This window comes from Eretmochelys imbricata, chromosome 7, assembly GCF_965152235.1.
Source record: "Eretmochelys imbricata isolate rEreImb1 chromosome 7, rEreImb1.hap1, whole genome shotgun sequence".
Classification (NCBI taxonomy): Eukaryota; Metazoa; Chordata; order Testudines; family Cheloniidae; genus Eretmochelys; species Eretmochelys imbricata.
Window position 1 is genome coordinate 100,043,517 of NC_135578.1, and position 14,629 is coordinate 100,058,145.

The window sequence follows — 14,629 nt, forward strand, 5'->3', positions numbered from 1 at the left end:
ATAAGATATGTTAAAGTCACATAAGAAGCTGTACATTCTACAGTTTATAGTGGAGTACAAATGAATTAAAGTAAAATATGGCAGCTAGATTGAGGTAAATCAGACACAAAGCCTAATGGGCTGAGACAACCCTTTTGTGGTTATTGGTGGGCCTTTTATAAGCACTGTGTTTTGCACTGGGAAATCCTGATTTTATGCAGTGTATGAGGAATGTAAAGAACTTGACTAACATCAGCAATTCCTGAATGCTTCCACTTTTAGGTCTGCACTTAAAAGTGTAGAGAGGACAGGATTCAAGCTTAAACTGGTTAGCTAATATAGGAAGGGGCAAGGTAAAAATTACATTTAAATACTGTGCTGTGAAAAATGCAACTGAATTAAACTAGTACTAGGGGTGGGGTGAGGAGAAGTTTTTATTTCAACAGTTTCTACTTTTAAGCATTCTCTGGATCAGAGTTTGAATGTAAGAGAAACAAAGGGTGGGGGGGGAATGCACAGGTGAAAAGTTTTGGGACAAATTTGTTTGAATTACTTTAAAAAAAATCCTTTATATTAGGCTACACAGTTTGAGAGGGTCATTTTTGTTTGATCTGTGTGTAAAATATATACCCACAAATAGTTTATTTAATCATGTAAAAATGTATACATAAAAATGAACAAGATAATTTAAAATAAGTCCCCAGCCAGAAAATAAAACCTTAACCCATTTGGACTGTGCTAAATTCTTTTATATTTAATCAAAAGAGTATGATTTCTAACATGCTAACAGTTAACAGCAATGGGATGTTAAAATTGTCAATATATTGTATGCAATTCTGTTGTTATGCATACAAAAAAGTATACATTTTAACCAACATATGAAAGTCTTATCCAAAAGAGAACCATATTCCCAATAAAAATGACATTGAAAACTTCCTTGATTATCCAGATTGATTCATTGTCCGCTATGTCATTCAGCTGCTCAAGGTATGATGCTTTTAGTGGTACAGTGTATATTTCTCTTTGACCAAAGAGTTTCACTGCACAATGACAAAAATGCTGCATCAGTTTTGTTTTGTTTTGTGACGTGTGCAACTTTGTCATTTCAGGGACATTTCAACCATATTATGGGCTTCTAGAAGAAGAGAGCCTGCAAAGCAGAAATGTTCGATTTCTGTTTTTAAAACGTAAGAACGTGCATGTGTAAACACCATACAGCTGGATTTCTGTACACACCCATTCAATTAATGTGGATCTAGATTTGTTATACATTATATAAGATTTTGTGCGTTATGTTGTATTTTTAATACAAAATCCATATTCCTTTGTTTTTATAGCTTAAGAAGTTATTAGTGCAAATAACTTCCATCTTGATCCTTCCTTCCTACTCCCTCCCTGAGGCCCTTCACACAGGCTAGTGTTTCATTCAGACATAGGTGTTTTTAGTAATGGGTAAAGAAAGTCATGAAAGTAGGTCTGATTTTGCTTTGTTATAAGAGTTTAGTTAGCCCAGTGTCCAGTCCTGCAAACCCTTAGTTCTCTTGCTCCACTCTCTGTTCCTTTTGGGCACCTGTTGGGGCACTGGTAGTGACCATCCCTGTGCTCAGATGAGAACAGGGACTGCATTTGTAGCCAAGCTTTTTCTAGAAGTTTATACAGATTGACAAAGCAGAGGTTCTCTTTACACACCCACAGCCTCTGTACATTTGCACAGAGGCCAATAACAATCTGCTCCTAAGCTTTCCATTGTTTGTTACTCACCAAAAACATATTCCCCCATCCATTTTAAGAACTTTCTACTTGTTTATAAATGAACACAGTTTTACACACACCCCCATCTCTGAAAAAGCAATACTATTTTTGCAACATTCCAGCATGTGAAATTGAATGGTAGCACCTGTGCTATGCAGTTCCCTGCTCAAAGCTGCCAAGGACGCAACCAGTTTGCCACTGCTTAACTTTAGTAGGGAAGACTCACTTGCTTTCCAGTTGTTGGTTTGGTTGCTGGATCTTGGCCACTGCTGAAATTGTTTGAACGTTATTTTAATCTCTATTTCTTGGCAGTATTCATTATTTATATTTCATTTTTATCATATGTATTATATTAAAGTTTTCAGGCATCCTAACATAGGGCTCGATAATGCTGTCAGAGTGAGGATGAGGGATGGGTGCACTGTCCCAGAGGTTGCTCTGGGAGGAATTCACTGGTGGAAGGTTCTGGAGCAGAGGAGGTATAGCCAGCATATTGGGCAACTGCCTGGGAGACTGATGGCATATGGCCCAAACTCTTTCAACTTTCTTTTGCTGTGTCATACCCCAGAAGGTGCACACAGAGAGAAATCTCTGAGCTACAGTTGTACCTAACTGCTGCTCAAGGGAGGGCTTCCTTTAAGCAGCCAGTCAAATAGGTTAGCCCAAAACAAAGATTATGGGCCAGATCCTTCACTCTAGTTAACCTATGATCAGCACAGGGGCAGCAGGGCAGAGTTGGCATTAGAACAGTATTCTGCCTCCGCAGTTCTAGGAGCATCCAGGGACCAGTTCAACTCCCAGAGCATCTTAGGACTGCAGCCCTGAAGCTGCAAGTACACCAGGCTGGTAATAGCTCTCTAAGGGCTAGTATTCAGACAGGAATTGACAGGGCACAAGACATTCAAGCCAAGTCCCCTTCAAACCGCTAGAATGCCTTTTGTGTTGGGTGGAGGTAGAAGGAGCACGTGGTGTAGGGATGGCTGTTTCTTAAAAATATATGAATCTTAAATAAATTGATACCACATTGATGGACACCATCTAAAGAGCAAAGACAGGCAATAAGCATGAGTAGGTATGAGTTTCTCTGCAGTTATAGTACAAGTAGATGGTCGAAGGTACAACGGCATCTGAAAGTTCAGTTATTGCACAATGACTCAAACGCTCTTTTGTTTTATGAAATAAGGTCTGGTCCACACCTAAAATTTATGTCAATCTAGCTATATCACTCCAGGGGTGTGAAAAATTCTCACCCCTTAGAGATGTAGTTAAGTCTGTTTACGCCCCTGTGTAGAAACCACTAGGTCAATGAAAGAATTCTTCCATCAACCTGGCTGTTGCCTCTCAAGGGGTCGCCTCTCTACAACTACTGAAAAACCTTTTACCTCACTGTAGTAAACGTCTACACTTTCGTGCTACTGCAGCACAGCTGCAGCACGATAGCTGTGCCCCTACAGCACCTATAGTGTAGATGAGCCCTAAATTTAATCATGGGTATAACAATATATAGCTAAAGAAAAGATCGGGCTGAAACAACGTGTAACCAAAGAAGAGATGGGGCAAAAGCAGACTTGACTCTGCTCAGGAATGAGTTTGTGCCAGTACATATTATAGCAATAGTGTGTCACCAGTTTTAAAACATTGGAAGATATGTCTTTATGTATTATCAGTTTGGAGAGATGCTTATTTGTTAACAAAGATATGAATTCTTTCAGTGAATTATTGATAATGTCCATGCATATTTCTTCTGTTTGATCTAAACTGCTGAGCTTTAATTCTGTTATGAGATGTGGCAAAAAATGAGGGTCCAAGTATTGTTCACTGTGCCATTCATAATTTTTATATCATGTTCCCACTAACTCTTCTCCCTTCAGGCTATACAATACTTGGTTTTTGTAATATCTCACCTTACAGAAATCACAAGGATTGGTCCCAGTCCTTGGCGGTATTACAGAGTGTTGATTAAGTTATACTAGTGTTTGATTATAATGGGTTTTTTATCACTGTTGCTGCACAGTGGGAAGGTATTTCATTATGTTAGCCACAATGACTCCCAAGACTTCATCCTTGGACTATACTGTACCTGTTGAGTCCAACAACAAGAGAATTTTAGACTGTTCTTACCACTTTTGCTTGTAACATGAGCATGGGCCTGTTTCACCATTGCCCTGCATCTTGTGTGGTCACTTACCCCAGAGCAGAGGAATAATATGCTAGCAAATCAGACTGGTAGCATTTTACATCTCTTTGCACTGTCTCATCCTTTAATGTTTCAGCGATAGTGTTATTCATTTGAATAGACTTATATGTACTGAACATCTAAACGCTACAGTTCGGAAAGTAAATTGGAAAAAATCATAAAAACTGTACACCAATTTCAGAATAGGTTGTCACAAAAATAGTTAATTTATAGTTATCTTTTGCACTGTATAGCAACAGTATGAGACTTCTTTATTTAGGAACAATACTTGGGCTGTCAATCGCCGTTAACTCATGCGATTAAATCAAATTAATTTTTAATTGTGACTAATCAGTTTTAATCGCATCATTAAACAATAGAATACCAATTGACATTTATTAAATATTTTTGGATGTTTTTCTACATTTTTAAATATATTGATTTAAATTACAACACAGAATACAAAGTATACAGTGCTCACTTTATATTATTTTTATTACAAATATTTGCACTGTAAAATAACAAAAGAAATAGTATTTTTCAATTCACCTCATACAAGTACCGTAGTGCAATCTCTTTATTGTGAAAATGCAACTTACAAATGTCTTGCAGATTTTTTTTGTTACATAACTGCACTCAAAAACAAAACAATGTAAAACTTGAGAGCCTACATGTCCACTCAGTCCTACTTATTCAACCGATTGCTAATACAAACAAGTTTGTTTACTTTTACGGGAGATATTGCTGCCCATTCCGTATTTACAGTGTCACCTGAAAGTGAGAACAGGCATTCACCAGCACTTCTGTAGCGAGAATTGCACGGTATTTACATGCCAGATATGCTAAACATTTGTATGCCCCTTCATGCTTCAGCCACCATTCCAGAGGACATGCTTCCATGCTGATGCCGCTCGTTAAAAAAAATAAATGTGCTAATTAAATTTTGACTGAACTCCTTGGGTGAGAATAGTATGTCTCCTGCTCTGTTTTACCCGCATTCTGCCATGCATTTCATATTATAGCAGTCTCGGATGATGACCCAGCACACGTTCATTTTAAGAACCTTCACTGCAGATTTGAAAAAACCCAAAGAAGGCACCAATGTAAGATTTCTAAAAATAGCTCCAAAATCTGAGAGGGATGAGGTGTGGATCATGCTTTCAGAAGCTTTAAAAGAGCAACACTCCAACATAGAAACTACAGAACCCAAACCACCAAAAAAGAAAATCAATCTTCTGCTGGTGGCATCTGACTCAGATGATGAAAGTGAACATGTGTCAGTCTGCACTGCTTTGGATCATTATCGAACAGAACCTGTTGTCAGCATGGACACATGTCCTCTGGGATGGTGGTTGAAGCATGAAGGGACCATATGAATCTTTAACGCATCTGGCATGTAAATATCTTGTGACACTGGCTACAACAGTGCCATGCGAACGTCTGTTCTCACTTTCAGATGACACTGTAAACAAGAAACGGGCAGCATTATCTCCTGCAAATGTAAACAGACTTGTTTGTCTGAGTGACTGGCTGAATAAGTAGTAGGACTGAATGGACTTAAAGGCTCTAAAGTTTTGCATTGTTTTATTTTTGAATGCAGTTATTGTTTGTACATAATTCTACATTTGTAAGTTCAACTTTCATGGTAAAGAGATTGCATTACAGTACTTGTATGAGGTAAATTGAAAAATACTATTTCTTTTGTTTTTTACAGCCCAAATATTTGTAATAAAAAATAAAGTGAGCATTGTACATTGTGTTCTGTGTTGTAATTGAAATCAATATATTTTAAAATATAGAAAACATCCAAAAATATTTAAATAAATTGTATTCTACTATTGTTTAACTGCAATTAATCGCACGATTAATCGCAATTATTTTTTTTAATCGCTTGACAGCCCTAAACAATACTATAAAACTGTTGGAAGAAAACGCTCACTTAGCTAAGTGATGACGATTATGAATTGATCTAATCTACTGTGCTTTAACAAATTAGAGAATGAAGTCCTTCCAGCCTATTTCAACCCTCACCTGCCACTGTGAGTTTGCAAAAAGTATTAGGTAAACCAGTTGTCTCTGCCAGTTCACATAATACATATGGTTGTTGTAAAATACGGAATAGTTGTATAAAGCAGAATATAGTGTTCCCTTCTGTTCCTCAGAGAAAGACCCATTAAGAGAATTTCTGCTTAGACCTTGCCACACTTCTCCATGAATGAGGAATGTCATTTTAACTTTCGCATCCCCACACTCTTACTTAACAAGCCAATTTTCTCTAGTCCTTTAAACACCATATGTTATTACTGTGCTTTAGTTCTGGATATCACCTAATTCTCTTGCTGCTTAAGTAAACCTTAAGACCTGAGATTACAATTTGCACTGAAATTATAGGTTATTTCAGATCTGCATTTTTAGTCATCTTGTAATTCTGATGCTTCCACCTTTTTTCATAGTCTGCAAAACAAACAGAAAAAATTGGTCAGCTATTCCTCTGATGCTAATCAACAGTCTTGCTACTTTTGATTAGCATTGGTGGCTTTACTGTACAGGTGGCTTTACTGTACTCCTTCACTAATCAAAGTCTTATCAAAATTACTTCTCAGATTAATTCACATTGTGAAAGTACATTCATCCTAACTTCGTAATGGCATCTACTAACAATCCCCTTAATACTTTTTTTCTTAATGTAGTTTACAATAAAATATTGAAAAACTTCTGTGATGTAAAATTATAAGAGGAAGGTATGCAGCGTATTTTTTAAAATCACAACAGTCTAGGATCCACCAATCTAACAATCCACCCATTGTTTTGAACTTGTAGTGTACTGCACATAGCCAGAAGCCCTAAAATTAATTCAGCCAGCCTACTTGTGTTTCTGGGGATGTTGCTAGGTGCTGTTTAATAAAATACTTCTGTGTAGATTCAAATCCAACTTTTATGTATAGTGTCCATAACCATTTGTGAAACACCTAGTATAGTTAAGCATCACTTTCTGGGGCCCTATCATATTCCCAATCAATTCAATAGCAAACTCCTAATTGTTTCATTGGGAGTAAGACATGGCCCTCTAGGTGTCCCTGATGTTCTTCCCTTGGCCTTTTCACAGGACAGTCACTGTTGTTCAGTATCAGATACCAACTTTGGCTGGTTCTTAGTGGAAACAATGTAATTTCTCTTGATTTTCATGAACTAGAAAATATGTAAAATTCCATTGCAGAAATTGAGTGGGTGACTTTTCATTTCCGTATCTGAAGCTTTAGGGCAACTCTGGGCTGCTTTGTAGTATGTTTACATGCTAGAATGGTTTTGAAATTTTTTTTCCCCCAATGGAATATGGAATGTGTGTCTAAACAGGCCAGTATAAAAACCTTTTGAAAGTGAGATCTTTTAATATATTAAAGACATAACAATACTAATTTTTTTAATGTATTGTATTTGTCATCCAGTTCCAGGCTTGCCATCGGTCAGAATGGTAAAGCTGTTGTAATGGGTACAGACAAATACAATACAGATTTGGCGAGGTAAGCATTCTTCAGCGAAGACTTGTCTTAAATCTGCACTAGAACCACAAAATTATTGTTTTGAGAGTTTTCCTTACCATATAATGTAGCACTGTGGTATTTTGATTTTATTGGTAATGTTATATACACTTTATATTTCCTAATGTTTATGCTTTTGTACACAAAATAACCTGTAGGAGGTACATTTGAATGTGTATAGCAATACACAGACTTGTTTCCTGGTTTTAATCCAGATATAACTGATACAATCTAATATTTTTATCTGATCTTTTTTAACTTTGTATTTTGTAAATTGCTGTTCACAAAAGCAGTAAACACCATCTTGGCTTAAAAGTGTGAAAGTGACTGTTTTTCCTTCACAATTCCATTCATAATCAAGTTACACTCTTCAGATGGTTGAAGTATGTAGATAAAAGTACACCATTGTTATTTTGTACACCACTGTAGAGCCAGGTGCCGTTTCCCCATCCCATGCCAGACAGTTCAATCCCTGGTCTAGTGTAATCACATATGAAACTACTAACATTTCAAAACAAACTCACTTCCCTCAAGCTCTGTTTTAGTAAAGTCCTGAACAGCATCACCCTGCCTACACTCTGGGTCAATGGCAAAAGAAAATGTCTCCAGTAAATATACATGAAGCCTTCCATCCTAACTTTCCCCTTACTCTTGGTTTCTTTCAGGACTCTTTCTAGACTGACACCAGTCTTTTAGTCCTCACCTCAAGCTTAATTGCTCAAGATGTTCTATAGTGCCTAGAGAGATCTACAACAGGTCTTCTCCTTCACCAACTGCCATTTTCTTCAGGTCTCCTCAGAGGAGAGACCACAAATCTGTTCGCTCCACGTCTCTCATTACACAATGAAAGGGCTTTATATCCTGCCTCTTTCCCTATCATACAATGCTACAAGTCCTAAAGACCTTGGGAAATTACCAGTTCTAGAATGCCCTGTGCCTTGTTTCCATCCAAAGCAAAGTAGCAGCTGTCTTTGAACCCCTCTTTAGGATGCCAGCGTTATAGAGTTATAAATTAAACTGTAAATCATGTCTTATAAATGAGAAAATATTTTTTAAAAAAACCTGATGTATTGGCTTGCATTCATGCCAGTTATGGTGCAGATTTATTTTAAAAGGAGCCCTAAGAAAGGGAACATTAAAGGAATTACACTTTTCTGATTTTTACTATTGTATATCAGAGTATTATTTATTTGTATTATTGTAGCAACTAGGAGCCCTAATCATGGACCAGAATCCCACACTGCTGTACAAATGCAGAACAAAGTCCTGAAAACTCACATTCCTGAAAAAGGAATAATCTTACTTAAGAAGTTAATATTTGAAGCCAAGATGGGCGATACAAGACCTGATTTTTCCCTGCTTTTCATCTTGTGTAGCCATTTACACCTGTGTACAGTGGGTGTAAAATACTGACATCAGTGCAAGTTAATCATAGAAATGTAGGACTGGAAGGGACTTTGATAGATCATCTAGTCCAGTCCTGACTCAATGCAGGGGACTAAGTATTATATAGACCATCCCTGGCAGTTTGGTTTTGGGGGTGGTTTTGAGGATTGGATGAAGGATTCTGATTTGGTTGTGTTTTACATCCACTCTGCATGGATGAAAATTGACCACACACCATTCAAGAGAAGAGAATCAGGCCTCTACTACCGGCTTGATGTCTGATTTGAGCAAGTAAGAGGGGCTGATCCAATGTGAGAGTGAACATGAAAGGGCCAGGATAAGAATAATACATTTTTATGTTAAAATAGAGTTTACTCAAAAGGTTTCTTTTGTTTCTTGGGACAGGGGATAATTATCAACAAACTGTATTGGCACTCATATTCTACTTGGCTGGATGGTGCTGGCCATTCATGAAACTGCGTCATCAAAACTTAGAGGCATTTTCATAGGCTTATCAATGCCAGCAGGTGAAACTCAGAAATGAATACAAAAAGTTACAGTATATTTGAAACTTGAACAAGAGTCATGCTGTAAATTACCAAGCTGACCTTTTACATGCAAAACCAAAGCAAATCTAATGCTGATAACCCTATCACCATTTGGTAATACTGTAAGAAAACAATGTAATTGAAGTATTTGACCTATATTAAGTCACATTTCAATAATTTTGTTTTTATAGTAATTTCAGATTTAAACGTAAAGTGCACTAATAGCAAGTCTAACATTAGGACTCGTATCTTAACATTAGTCCATGTGGAACGCCCGCTGAAGTTAATGGGAATTTTGTATACAAACTAGTGGCACGATATAGTCCTAATGAGTACAATATCCTGAAGTTTGATTGATGCAGCAGATTTTATTTTACCAGTTATTTCTGAAAAGAAAACTCTAAAAATGTGTACCAGTTGCATTATAGGTGCTATTCATATGCTTAAGTACTTTGCTGAATCGGGGACCGAGTGAACATGCTCAGCCCATGAATTAATTTTTTTGTTTATATCACACTTGAACAAAAGCATAAGTGGCCAATATGAAATCTCAAGAGTTTTGCGGCACCTGCTGAGGTGCTGAGGCACCTCAAGTATTTTCCAAGTCCCAATTTGCTCTTTCACACATTGAGTGAACTTTCCCAGCTTGTCTTCCCAGCTACTAAGGCCACCACAAAAAGGACACGTCTCTGTCAGACACATACATCTAAAAATGAGAGAAGGAAAAGAACAAAAATCTTGTGATGAGGTTCTGCCATCCAGGGTTCTCCACATCTCCTTACCTAACATGTGGGGCTCTAGAGTGCCTACTATGGTTTCTGAGGCCAGTTTCTACAGGTCAAGGGAGTAGGTATGCCAAGGTAATACTAAAGGTCTAGCTTCCCTAGTTCTTTTTGCAATGGTCTTCAGGCCAGAAACGGTCCAAATGGAAAGCAACACATAAAAAGCCAGGTGAAGTTGTTGTTGTTTTTTTTAAAGCAAGTGTTAAAGTTCCTTCCATCCTACCTGTTAAGGTCAAATTAGTTGTTACTGAAGTCACTACTGATGTTTGAGCCTAACCTAGTGTCAAAGCCTGTGTTGGTTTTTCTAGTCAACCTTAGATCTCCTCTGACTTGAATTTATTGTTAGAAGTCGCAGACTTTGTAGATATGCTGTTTCAGAATCTAGTATTGGAAAATAATATTCAAAAGGTGGATAGGAAAAGATCCAGTGTTTGACTTGTGTTAAGAGAACTTCCTGGTTGAGATTTTCAAAGCAGTGCATCATCTTTAAGGGAAGATGTGTGACTAAATCCACTGCACTGCTTTGAAAATCTTAGCTCCCATGGTTATCTTCAGATGACAAATTGTTAAGAGTGAAAAAAAATGTTTAACATGATTTTAAGAACTGCTTATACATCAGGCCAACACAATTGACACTAGCAAATCATCAGAGATTATTTTCGCCCATTAAACTGAAGTTCAGAATATACGAAGATCATTTGATGAGCAAGATCTCTTTAAAAATAAATAGAAAAATCGTCAAGATCATGAATCTATCAAGGGATTAATTAAAGCCCATGAAGAAATGTTCAAGAAAAGGTTTGCTCTCTGAGGTGCTTATTTTTCTTGTCTCAAAGACTTTCTCCTAGACTTGACTTTTTCTCCTGTTAAGCAGATCATCCAGATATAATTAATGTATTTCACATACACTCAGGTTGAACAGTGTAACATAGATGGCATTGAATTTGTAAGCGTATTTTCAAATGGGGCTACATAAGCATTTGCCCAAGTTCAAATCTCTTTGGCAGAGCTGGAGCAGGCAGCTGGGAGGACCTCCACCACCTTCTGCTTGAAATGCAAGAAGCATTTATTTGACCTTACCTTCTCTAACATAAGAGTATGTGTATTAGTGTCGTTTATTTTTAAAAAAAAGAAAAAATCCAAAACAAAATAGTCCCCTGCACACACTTCTCTCCCTTCAGGAGAGGTTGAGAGAACAAATGCATGGCAGATGTTAATCATGTTGTTTCATGCATTACTGGAGAAGGTGCTCAGATACTATAGGGATGAACAGAGTGTAAGAACCTGAGTAGGACAGAACAAAGGGAGAGAGCGAGCCTGTGGCAGCTGGACTTAAAATTGGTAGATCATTATTCAGTGCCTACTTACGGATTAGGGGGCCTAAATTTAGACACCCAAGTTTGAAACTGTTGCTTTGTTCTTTCCTATTCTTAATTAAGCAGTGTTTCTAATTCTGAGTTTTCAAGTTATAGTTGTGGCCTTCTGGAAACCCCAGATAAAGGGTTGTTTGATGTTTGGGGACAACGTGGAGGATGGGACCTGTCAATATAAAGAATTGGCTGTTTTTTGGACCAACCATATATTGAATCAATTAGGTGTTGATACTAATTAATGCCATGTCTTGATATGTATGTGTGATTATGGTGTTGTTACTAAAACAATGTGGGAATCACTGCATGATATTTGCTTGCAACACAAGGCGTCATTCATGAGTTATACATAAATGGCAGCTTTACATATTTAAAGGGAACATGGACTGCTTCATATCTGAAGTACGTTTCCCAGGAGATACCACCACCATTTGATCTATTTTGATTAAAATGTAAAAATTAAAAATTAAATCAAATGGTAGTATAACTCCTTTGGGAAAACATACTTCAGTTATGAAGTATTCCCCATAGTAACCTTGAGAATCTTATACTGTATTCTCAGCTGTAGGTGGTCTTTTTATGTCACATGTAATTAAAATGAGAACCATACAACTGCATACAGATTTATGAATCTTGAGATTCTTCCATTCAGATACAAACAATGATATCAGAAAGTGTGAGCAGATAAGCAGCATGAGGACAGGAAGTGGTAAGTAAGATGTTTGCTAGTTACCTGGGCCCTGAGAGAGTAGACCAGGTACACACTGTAAAACATTAAAGAAACAATGTTTTCTGGAAACAGATAATATTCAGTGTGGTTACATTATACTACATTTTGCTGTAGAGCTACATTTTGCTGTAGAGCATAGTTCTGTCTTCTACAGTTAAAATATTCTAATACCTTTTTATATACTAAGAAATGGCTAATATGTCACCAGAAAAAAAATTGTGGAATCGGATTTACTAGGAAAATGTATTTTACAAAATCTAATGCAACTTGTTTGTATCAGCCTACTTTATCAGACCTTCTCAGAATATGTGAATGTATATTTGATAAGATTCGAGAGTAGCAGGGATCAGAAAATAAGACTACAGAATTTGCATTCACATTTTTACATATCTGAAGGACAAAATGTCATATTTATTTTTATATTTGGTTTTGATTCTGTCACATCAACACTGTCCATAACACTGATTTGTGACTATGCATTCCATTTTACTTTAATTAAGTCTGATGACATATTTCCAAAAATGTGAGCTTCAAGAAAAAGGCCTAATTTGAATAAACATAGCTAAATTCTTTGTTTAATACAAATATATATCATGTAAATTTAATAAAAATTCTATATCATGTAAAACATTTTCTCAAACCTTTGTAATAAGCAGTAGGAAACAATGTAATAAAAAAGTAAAAGAGAATGTCTCTGATCTTTGAGTGTGGGAATGTTTCTTTCTAGCAAGGGTTATTTTTAATGTATAATAAAATATCTGAAGTTACAGACAAAACTGCAGATGGAATATTGACCTACAGAAGCAACGGGGTTTTCTGAATCAATAGAACTACCAGTGAGAAGCCAACCTGAGATTTTCTGGTGCATATGTTCATAATATGCCATACGGCATTGGTGTTGCCACAAGTGATTGCAAATAAAGGCTGCAAATAGATGCGATGGTTAAGCATGAGGGGCAACTCTTAGGAAGCACTCAAAGTATCTGTCAAAAATCTTAGAATGGTAATGCACAACCAACAAGGCCTCTTACTGTTCAAATCATGGTCTATCAAGCTCGTATGTGATGAAACAACACCATGCACTCAGTCATTTGGTAGTCAGCTCCTCGGGCCACAACATCCTGATTGGCCATTCAACTGCAAGGGAATAGTACCCACAAATGGCATAGCCTAACTCTGTGCAGAGCACATCCCTCCATGCTTCTGTGCTCACACCACTTCAGTGACCCACTTACTCTCATTCCTGTGCTTGAGTTTAAGGTGAGCGATGAAGCCAACCAATGCACCATGTTGTCTAGGACTCCTGCTGTACACAGCAAAAAGACACTGTCTCTAATGTTTCTGGACCTGCAGATCACTATCAATGCTTATCCTCGTCCAATGTCAAAAACATTTGAGAATCCAAGCCTCTAGAAACCATCTCCTGTCTAGTCCCCCATGTTTCGAGGTCATGATGACATTGCTCATATCCACTGTGTGCTCATAGTACAGTGATGAATGACCTAGAAATGCCTATGTAAATATATTTACTCTAAAGGTTAAAAAAGTGTCTCTAAAGCATTGCAACTGCATACCCAGCTAAAAATCATCTTGAAGAACAAAAGAACGTAATGTTAAATTTAAGGCTCCAGTTCAGCAAGGTACACTCACGTGCTTCAAGTCAGGTATGTGCTTAAGAACCATGCCAAAGCGGGGCCTTATTTAATAAATAAAGGTGTTTCCATATAAAACAGGAGGGTGGAAACTCTGTAACTCCCTCACAATCTGCCCCTTCCTCTATAAGACCTCAACCCGATTAGACCAAGGGGAAAATGAAGAAAAACCACTAGTGAAATATAGACACACGTGCATGCATCTCACTGCAGACAGAAAGTCATCTGTGCATTATAAAATGCCACTATCTAGAAGACCCACCTACAGCCAACATCCCATTATGATGTTTTAATTCACACAAAATCAAGTTCCTCTTTCCCAGCAGAATATCCCCCCACACTATCACACTTTCCCTCAGTCTCACTCATCTCCATGCCCATAACATCCAATTAATACAAAATCCACTGCATCTGCTAAAATAAGAATATAATCCTTTAAACCGAAATTTGAAACAAAGGAAGTGACATACACACTGGGCCAAGACAGTGCCTGACAGAGTCTTGAGGCTTGGTTTGGTTTTGTACCATCATTGTAAACACAGACATTATAGAATTGTGCTGGTGCAACTGAGCAGAATTTGGTTATTAGAGTCTCCCACACTTTTTGACATTATAAACGGCAAAACCAGCTTCCCCCTAAAATGTTAGATAAAGAAGCCCCACTTCCCTCTCCACCTCCATGTCCTATGGGTTTGTGCATGTGTTATTTTTATTC

General features: G+C 37.3%; 1 protein-coding gene across 5 annotated transcripts in view; it reads left to right on the forward strand.

The window, feature by feature from the left end:
* Window positions 1-14,629, forward strand: part of C7H10orf143 (chromosome 7 C10orf143 homolog) — a 48,218-nt gene that overhangs the window by 12,866 nt on the left and 20,723 nt on the right. For 3 of the 5 annotated variants that reach the window (XM_077822754.1, XM_077822752.1, XM_077822753.1), the window contains exon 4: window positions 1,089-1,166. In XM_077822754.1, the coding sequence (XP_077678880.1) occupies window positions 1,089-1,118 (30 nt within the window). In that variant the 3' untranslated portion in view covers window positions 1,119-1,166. Of the gene's footprint in view, window positions 1-1,088; window positions 1,167-7,353; window positions 7,762-8,111; window positions 12,913-14,629 lie in introns of those variants that run through there. The other 2 variants (XM_077822755.1, XM_077822751.1) reach the window with 2 other exon arrangements.